General features: G+C 39.5%; 1 protein-coding gene across 2 annotated transcripts in view; it reads left to right on the top strand.

Moving 5' to 3' along the window:
* The first annotated feature begins 753 nt into the window (after positions 1–753).
* Positions 754–10,063, top strand: part of LOC136881133 (transmembrane protein 87A) — a 174,204-nt gene continuing 164,894 nt past the window's right edge. For both annotated transcript variants that reach the window (XM_067153802.2, XM_067153801.2), the window contains exons 1-2: positions 754–883; positions 1,308–1,374. In XM_067153802.2, coding sequence (XP_067009903.1) covers positions 782–883; positions 1,308–1,374 — 169 coding nt within the window. In that variant the 5' untranslated portion in view covers positions 754–781. The remainder of the gene's footprint in view (positions 884–1,307; positions 1,375–10,063) is intronic.

The raw sequence follows: 10,063 nt of genomic DNA, 5'->3' as shown, positions 1-10,063 counted from the left end.
AAAAAGTAAGACTTTTATGTTTTGTCCAGCCCTCTTCCTGAGAGCAGCGCTTGAAGAATTTTAAAACTCTAATTGAACAATGATTCTTAATCGCAATAGACCTATTAACATCAGAAGACAAAAGTATTGTGGTAAGTTCTGCTATGTATCTAAATGCCATGATAATAAAAACGATTATTATTATTCCTCACAATTAAGGAACGGAACGTCAGTTGGACTACTCCATCCTCCGCAGTTTCATTTCATGACGTTATTTTGGCACATATCAATGAAAGTAGCCTTTAGGATTAATCATTTTAACAATATTAGTCAATGTAACATACTATTTTATTCTCTAAATTAAGATACATCGGCAATCAGAGTCAATATCAGAACGTCAGCTGGACTAAGTCATCTCCCTGCAGTTTCATTTCAGGACGTTATTTTGGCAAATATCAACGAAAGTAACCTTTAGGATTAATCATTTTAACAGTATTAACCTATGTAACATTCTCCGCAACTCTAAATTACGATAAATCGGCAATCAAAGTCAGTATATTTTCCATAAAGAAGTATGCATTTCTACCGCAAATAGGTCGGCCGCCAGCGCCACGTGTCGAGCTGTGTAACTACTCCGATTACAGTGCGTGGACCCGATTGTCAAGGCCGGTAAGGAGCTAGCTAGAGCGACGCATCAAGTCGGCCGTGATTTTTATGGTACGCTAGTGCACCGCAGTTAGCGCATTGTGTCTTCTTGTCAGTGTTTCAGTTTTCCTGGTGTATTTTGCCGATACGTTTCAGCATGTCGTCGGTGCATGCTTTAACTGTATGCATATTAAGCGTTTTAATAACATTTTCTTCTGCTTTCCCTGAACAAGGAAAATGGGAGTTTAAGTATACAAGTGTGAGTATATATACTGTCCCAAGTGAGATAAGTCGTGGCAAACCAACCTCTAATTTTTTTTGTTTATTGCATAATATTTGATTATCATTGAATTTAAGTAGATATGCAATATATTGGATTATATATTGTTATGTTCTTAATTCATAGTAGTTGATAGGTGAAATAATTTCGTTATATTTCTGGGGAAGAGTAGGTTAAGTATGACAAGTCGGTTTGAACCACTCCCACACGACGTTTGCCGGTATTAGTACAGTCTGCTGTATTGTATTTTAATTTCACTATAGTGACTAAGCTTGGCTGGTTAGAAATACAGAACAGTAAACCATAATATAAGTAATTGTTAAATTTTATTAAATGGTATCATTGACTGCCACTTGTAGTGCCATTAAGGAAATATGAAATAAATCTGGTATTTCTATTACAGGCTAAAGAATTGGGCGATATAACACTACCAAAGAGTCTTTTCGAGGGATCTGAAATATACATTAGTGGTAAGTTATTTACATAATTTTTTCTCACCTTCTGTTGGATTATTAGATAAATGTAGAAATCCAGATTATTTGTTTGAAGTTCTTTTAAAATGCCATTAATCTACCTATGTCAGGAATCTAGACATGTTGGAAAACCACTTTTACTGATGATGATGCCTGCTGCTCATACACAATTATATATATTTATAAGGAGCACTCAAATGAGTATTAAGTTTGTTGTGTTAATTTACATTTTTCTGTATTGTTACTTTTTTTTGTGTGTGTCTATTTTTGCACTTTAGCAGATGGTAGCAGACGCATTCTTCCTTACACAGTGTACAAACACAGTCATCTGGTGGGCTGTGGAATTTTGTCTTTGCGCATATTTTGTGATGGAAGCCTTGTATCACATATCTTGTTATGACATGCCTTTATTCTTGAAGTTATTTGCTCATACACAATTCAGGGTGGATATAAGGTGGTGGTGGTGATTATTGTTTTAAGAGGAAGTACATCTAGGCAACCATCCTTTATATAATACTGATATGAGAGAAAATATGGAAGGGATCCGACACTTCAAAAAATGAAGGCATCGGCCAAAGAAAGAGAAGGGCCACGAAGGGCATGAAAATGAAACTCCCTTGGTTTTGAATGTTCCAACACTGTCAGGGTCAGAAAAGAATAAGAGTTGACCAAGGGAGGACGGATAGGACAGAAAGGCACTGGTCGAGTTGGCCGTATTGTCAGGGGCGCACAGCTGTGAGCTTTCATCCAGGAGATAGTGGGCTCGAATCCCACTCTCAACAGGCCTGAAGATGGTTTTCTGTGGTTTCCCATTTTCACACCAGACAAATGCTGGGGTGTACCTTAATTAAGGCCACGTCCGCTTCCTTCCAACTCCTAGCCGTTTTCTATCCCATCGTCGCCATAAGATCTATCTGTGTCGGTGCAACGTAAAAGCCACTAGCATAGGATATTGAAAGGAACACATCATTAATTTATTTTGGGGTTTAACACCAAATATGTCTTACATTCTGACATTGTATGACATAGCATGTCAAATGGAAGTTTTTCCAACTTTGAAAAATCTGACTTCGTCTGGTGGGTTTTAACCCATGATTCTGAGGTCTAGAGGCCAACACACTACCACTGATTCATGTAATATTAAGAAAGTGTCAGTGTTTTGCTATCTGATACAATGAGGATGATTGGCTAGTGTTACTTTCCCTGTAGACAACAATCAGCAGCTGTAAGTTTGCTCTGACAGAATCAATTTAAATACTGTTTAGCACAAAAGTAGGAAAAATTGGCCCTCTCTAGGGACACCATGACCTTGACGTCGGTGTGGGGGCTTGTGTGCTTGTAGATCCCGAGGGCTGTGCCAACGCATGGTTACCCATGCTGGATTCGCCTCATTGTAGGGCCAGACTAACTCGTTGTCCTCCGAGTTGCCTGAGAGGTGTCTGTGCTCGTTACTCTTCATTACTATTTCTACCCTTCTATTCTGATTTTCTTAAATTTCATTCCTTTTCCTGTCTAGCCAACCCCTCTGCCTCGGGTAAAATAGGTTAGTATGGAGGTTTTATCCTCCCCCAATCACAAGTTTTGGAATGTGGGGAGGTGATGCATGGCTACTGGGAGAGTAGTTGTTAGTGACTCCCTCCAGATACCGGGCCCCTCTGGAGTATATAGCCTTGCCTTTGGCATGTCAGGGCTCTGTCAGAGGTCAACCTTCTTATCCCGGGTACTCGTGGGACCATAAACGGAAGGGGGAGAGGTGATACTCCCACGTGGCGTGTCCCAGGTGGCGGATAGGGGGGTCCTAACCGGCTTGCCGGTGGACTTGAGGGAAATAAAATACCTCTCGCGGACCAAACACACTACCCCCTGCGGGTGGGGGACGCACTTTAGAACACACCCGCGGTATCCCCTGCTTGTCGTAAGAGGTGACTAAAAGGGGCGACCAAGGGATGATTGAATTCGAACCATGAAACTACTTTTGATTCATACCATCATGCGGGGAATACCATGGGTTGCCTGTACTTGCAAGTAGTACCACTAAATTAGGTACGAAATAGGTTTGTGATTCGTAGCAGTAAAGAGGCTGGCCTGGGGGTTTCCAGTACCCGTGCGTAGTACTCATGTGAGCTACACCGTGGGTCTGGGCGTAGCCTGCGTGTTGTACCGCTATATGAGCGACACCGTCGGTCTGCATTGCCTGTGATTGGTGCGCACTATGTGAGGAACACCACAGGAATACCGGCGCCCGTGATTAGTACACTTAGGTGAGGAGCCTCATCGGTTGGTGTTGGCTGTGAGCGGCGCCATTGTGTGAGAAACACCATAGGTCTGCGTTCTCTGTACAAAGTACAATACTTGTGAGTAGTACCATCTTGTGTGGAACACTGTGAGTCTTCGCTACTTTTGATTAGTACCCCAACATGACAAATACCATGGTTCTACTTTACTCGCGACATGTACCATTCTGTGGGGCCTTAGACATGGATTTTGCACCCCTTTAGACATCAAGCATCCTTGTGCTTTATAAGTGGTCCCTTGGTCAATAATACTATTATTTACAATCTTTTTTTTTGAGTCTGATCCACTGTTTTTGTTTGTTTTTTGTTGGGTTCATGTCCATCCATTCATTCTTCATGACATTTTTTATTTTATTTTGGTCAGTGGATGAATTTGTACTTTTTGTTATTTCATTTCGTACCATTAAGGGCCGATGACCTCAATGTTAGGCCCCTTTAAACAACAAGCATCATCATCATCATCTTCAACTCTTTCTTCTTTTTCAAACGGTGGCACCCTTCACAAAATGGCATCAAAAATAGGTAAGAAATGTAAGCGGTGTACTCCAGTTCCGGTGGATTATGTAAGTGACGAACGTCTTCCTTGATTCCTGTTTGCTTCCAGGGTCAATGGTAAGAGTTTTCTTGATTAATGTCCTTTCATGATCAGCAATTCAATCGAAGAAATTCTTGCTGGTGAAGTCGACGAGATGCGCAAGCTCCGCGATGGATCCGTACTTATAAAGACATCTACGGCTGAACAATCCAGACGGCTACTTAAAGCTAAGTTATTCGGAAAGGTAGAGGTAGAGGCGAGTAAGTGTTCCTTCCGGAGAAAGGCCTCCTGAATGGCTCTCCAGTTTGACCAGATGGTCAGTGGCAGACCGATGAGAGCAAAACCCTAACTGGTAGTTTTAGACAAGAGACCTTACTTTTACATGGCCCACACAGGACAAGTCCGGCTCTATGGCTAAGCGGTTAACACGTTGGCCTTTGGTTACAGGCGTCCTGGGTTCGATTCCCAGCAGGGTCAGGAATTTTAACCATCATTGGTTAATTTCGCTGGCACGGGGGCTGGATGTATGTGCCGTCTTCATTATAATTTAATGCTTATAACGACGCGCAGGTCGCATACAGGCGTCTGCTCAAAAGACCTGCACCTGGCGAGCTGAACATGTCCTTGGACACTCCTGGCATTAAAAGCCATACGTCATTTCATTTCATTAAGACAAGTTCCTAAGTATTGAAACAGAATAATCATAAATATTTGAGTGTGATTTGATAGAAACTGATGATGTTCTTTCAAGAATGAAACATGTCAATCTATTTTAAATAAGTTGCTGTTTTTGCAGGTTTGATACTGTTACCACGTGGTTATAAGTTAGAATTTAACTAAGTCGAAACTGAAAAGAGATGGCTTCACATATTACAGACCATTCTTAAGACTTGCAAATTTTCAGCAGAAATGATACATAGAAGGGGTATAGCGATTTCAGACGAATTGAGAAAATTACAATCGGAAGGAATGAAAAGGTACTAGATAGATCACAAGAATCAAACAGTACAAAAAGAAAGTGAACGTAGAACAACTCAAGTGGTCCAATGTGGCCATTAAAGTTAAATAATAATAATAATAATCCGTATGTACCTGATATTGTTATTCACTTATGTTTGTTCCATTTTATTATGGAAGTTTACGTTTGTTAATTCATCTGTTGACATTGCTAGCTTGAGAACTGCTCATTGCAGCTGCATTTTGCACTTTCAAAATAAATAAAATTAAAAAATCTTTGGTATGTATGCTGTGGAGAAAATACAGAATTTAAGGAACTGTATGGCTAGGCTATAGGCCGAACTTAAATATCCCTAATATTTCATTTTTTTCATTTTCTTTCTTTCTACTGCTAACTCTCCTGAGGTAACCAACTGAGGAAAAGGATGGGGCTCTACAACAAAGCTTCACTGTTGCAAGAATTAACATCATCTAGCATTAGCATTGTCGTTCTTTTGTGTTACTAACATTAGTGTCCAGCTCATTATGCCTTGAAAAGAAATGAAGACCCAGGCACTAGAAATGTACAAAACAGCAGAGAACTGCGATGACACATTGGGCAGATAACTCTGTGGTCACCAAAGCCTCATTGAGTTAGGTTCTTCAGTATCCAGACATTCTTAAGCAGAAAAACTGAAATTACAAGTCAGTTGGCTGCTTGTGCAGGAGATTACCCTGTTGGAAAGATCTGTAGAAAGAATTGATAGTGGTTTCTGTTCACATAGTTGCTGGATGTGTATGTATGTTCAGTCTTCAGCCCTAAGGCTGGTTGGATCCTCAACAGCTCTGCCATCAGCTGTCATAGATGGCCTAGGCATCACTAAAGAGGCATACTAGGGAAATGAGGAGTGAGGTAGTTTCCCGTTGCTTTCCTCACCGAGCCAGAAGTTGCTATTACATATCAGTCTGCCAAGCCCACTGAAATGCATGCACCAACCGACCCTATGAGCAACATTTTCACACCATTCATAGCAGGGACTGGCTGCACAAGGAATGGCATTACTAGCATCGCTCATACCTCAGTCACTTTCATATTGTCTAAGCCAAGGATAAGACAGAGACAGATCAATGAAAGTAACAAAATTGCTCTAGCCCATACCAGAAGACATAGTGGACTGTAAACACTAGGTCCTGCCAGCAAAGGCATTTGCTGGATATATCAGTTCATAATTTCTGGTTACATATAAAGGAAACTAGGAAGAATATTTTGCATCTTGACTTTCGTCCCTATATTGTCCAGACATACCCTCAAGAAATATAAAATAATATCTTTAGAAAGATGCTGCTCCATCATGTTAAGATACAGCATTCAACACTGCAGTGTTGGTGGTGATATTTGTCTTGATGGGATTAATCATCTCCTAGTACCGCACAATCAGTAATGTTGTGCTGAAAAGGAATGTACCAGTACTCTTTGCATGGAGTGCATAAAATGCAATGTTGGTCTTTGTATCCATGTTCTGTTTGGCTCTGCATTTGATATTGAACAAGTCTGTTGTTTTGTTTCAGTATGGGGTCCCTGGGTAAAAATCTGTGTGTGCCGAGAGGTTGTATTCCAGACTTTCTTCAATAATTTCAAAATTATCAAAACTAGCAATAAAAATAATTAGAGCCCAGAAGGTAGACAAAATGCCTTTTTTTTATCTGGCTGGGTATATTGAAGTGTCAGATAGAGACAAACATATTTCCGTACGTTTGGGAATGGCAGTACCAGTTATTATTTTGCCTTTTTTGCCTGTTTTAGCTTCTGTAGCCTTTTTGAAAGTTCAGTGCTTTTTTTTTTTTTTTTTTTTTTTTTTTTTTTTTTTTTTTTTTTTTTTTTTTTTTTTGGCCTTTTTAAAGTTGCTGTGGATACTTTCTGCTGTTATTTATGTATTAAAATTAATCAATGGAAAGAGAAAATATATAAATACAATTTTCTGTATTAATAATTAAAAATTTCATTTTAACATAATAGTTAAAAAATAACATTTACATAAATTATATTTTCATATTACGCAAATCTCTACTGAAAACTCCACAAGCAAACGGTTGAGAGGGTTGCCAGGTCCCGTCATTATGTAAAATTAAGTGCTGGTGGTGATTATTGTTTTAAGAGGAAGAACAACTTGGGAACCATCCTCTGATAAAAGTAATCAGAAGGAAAATGGAAGCGTTCCCATACTTCAAAACGTGAAAACGAAAGACTTGCAAATCTAATACTGTCTGGGTCGGAAAAGAACAGTAGTTGACCAAGGGAGGTTGGACAGGAAAGGTAAGAGCGAGGACCCCGATGCAAGTAAGTGGAAGCGATGCCAGATTCAGCTGGGGGAACCATGGTCGCCAACCCACACTCCCAAGTTGAGATGCCTGGTCCCCCTTTTAGTTGTCTCCTCTTATGACACACAGGGGATACCGTTGACATTATTCTATCATCCCCGCCTATAGGAGGATATAGGATTAAATACTAAAATGTGATGTAGGTGTGTGTTACGTAGCTTACATTAAAGCATCTTTATTATTTTAGTGCTATTTTTGTCATGAATGCCTATTTTAATTATTTTACTGCCTATTTCCTAAATATTAAGTGCTTATTTGCCTGCCTATTTTAGCAATATTAAATGCCTGAAGTAACGGGCTGTAATAATAATAATAATAATAATAATAATAATAATAATAATAATAATAATAATGGGAAAAGGGAATGGATGAAGAAGAATTGATTTGGAAAAAAAAAGAAAGGTCTTGAAAGCTATTTGGATATACTATTTAGGTCAGGTAGCACAATAGTGAGCAGCCCCTTTTTGTGGTAACGTGTAAAATTAGTATATATATATATATATATATATATACAGTATATATTTACAAGTTGCTTTACATCACACCGACACAGATAGGTCTTATGGCGACGATGGGACAGAAAAGGGCTAGGAGTGGGAAGGAAGCAGCCGTGGCCTTAATTAAGATACAGCCCCAGGATTTGCTTGGAAAACCATCTTCAGGGCTGCCAAGAGGGTTGCCAGTCCTGCCATTGTTCTGTAAAATTAAGTGCTGGTGGTGGTAATTGTTTTAAGAGGAAGAACAACTTTGTAACCCACTATCTCCCGAATACTGGATACTGGCCACACTTAAGCGACAGCAGCTATCGAGCTCGGTAAAATTAGTATAACTCGGGACCATGACGTGATGAACTCTACCACTATGTTATTCATTTTGTCTACATCAAATCTATCAATATCAATAATTGTATTTTTGAGAAAAATTTACTAGGCCTGTATGCATGAAAAATTGTGTAATAGTTGAGAATTTTGTGAATATTTCCAAAATATCTTGGTATCTTAATTTAAAGAACATACAAGCCTATCACAAATGAAAATAAGTAGAAAGAATGAGTCGAAGAGGTGGTGGTGGTTATTGTTTTAAGAGTATGTACAACTAAATTGTCAACTGAAATGTTAAATCTGTGTTACTGTATGGAAGTGAGACCTGGAAAGTGACCAAAGATATTACCACAAGGTTACAGACTATAAATCTGTGTTTGAGGTACATTATGAGAATATGGTGGCCAAAGACCTTTGGGAGGCCACAAGTCAAAGCCCCATACAGGAATAGATAATGATGAGAAAATGGAGATAGATTGGGCACACCCTGAGAAGACCACAAGAAAGTATCACAAGGCAGGCATTGAGTTGGAATCCACAAGGCAGTCGCAGGCAAGGCAGACCGAGGATTACCTGGAAGAGAACCATAGACAAGGAGATTGCTGGAGTTAACAAGACATGGAGGGAGGTGAAAGCATTGGTATCAGATAGAACAAGCTGGAGAAATTTCGTCGAGGGCCTATGTTCCACCTGGAATTAAAGAAAATAAGTCGAGTCACATCTAAATTGAACAAGCGTAAGATGTCCAAGAGAGGTTATGTACAATGTAAGAAAGTGGCTGAGACTTCAAGGACAGAACTAATTAGTTTTAAACCGGGCGAGTTGGCCGTGCGCGTAGAGGCGCGCGGCTGTGAGCTTGCATCCGGGAGATAGTAGGTTCGAATCCCACTATTGGCAGCCCTGTAGATGGTTTTCCGTGGTTTCCCATTTTCACACCAGGCAAATGCTGGGGCTGTACCTTAATTAAGGCCACGGCCGCTTCCTTCCAACTCCTAGGCCTTTCCTATCCCATCGTCGCCATAAGACCTATCTGTGTCGGTGCGACGTAAAAGCCCCTAGCAAAAAAAAAAAATTAGTTTTAAAAATTAAGGCAAATTAACATTGGTTAATAAGATTCTATCAGTGTACAACTGAAGGTTCAGGAAACAAGGAAGTGCAACCCACAAGCCCAACATTCCATAAGACTAACAAATTGTGATCAATGCACATGCTCTTTCTGTGTTACCATACATTTTTTACAAAGCTAGCACCTAATTTCAGAAAAACTCATGCCTATGAACAATCCAAACTTTTATGAATGTGTTTTTATGCATGTTATTCATGAAAAGGCAGTGAATACCAAGTTTCCAATTTGACGATTGCCCCCAATCATGAGAATAATTTGACATGTTATCATCGTATGACATTCTTTGTTAGATCTAGTAATGTTTAATGATTGCATGATATGTTATATGTGATTGTGTGACCAACTGAAGATGACCTAGAAAGGTTGAAACCGGTCCTGTAGTTTTAATTTAATAAAATAAGTATTGATTAGGTGAAGTCTTCTTCTCATTGTATTTGTGTATAATATCCATACGGAAATGAAACTTATAGATTATGATGATAAAGACAGCCTACCGGAATTTCATGGGAGGCTCGAGGAGTGTCCTAAAACATTTCTAAAGACATTGGAGTCTCTATGGGTAGGACAAATATACCTATGGAAATATACTTGCAAA

The sequence above is a fragment of the Anabrus simplex genome, chromosome 9, assembly GCF_040414725.1.
Source record: "Anabrus simplex isolate iqAnaSimp1 chromosome 9, ASM4041472v1, whole genome shotgun sequence".
NCBI classification, from domain to species: Eukaryota; Metazoa; Arthropoda; class Insecta; order Orthoptera; family Tettigoniidae; genus Anabrus; species Anabrus simplex.
The sequence above is the reverse complement of the archived record's forward strand: the minus strand, read 5'-3'. Positions and strand labels throughout refer to the sequence as shown.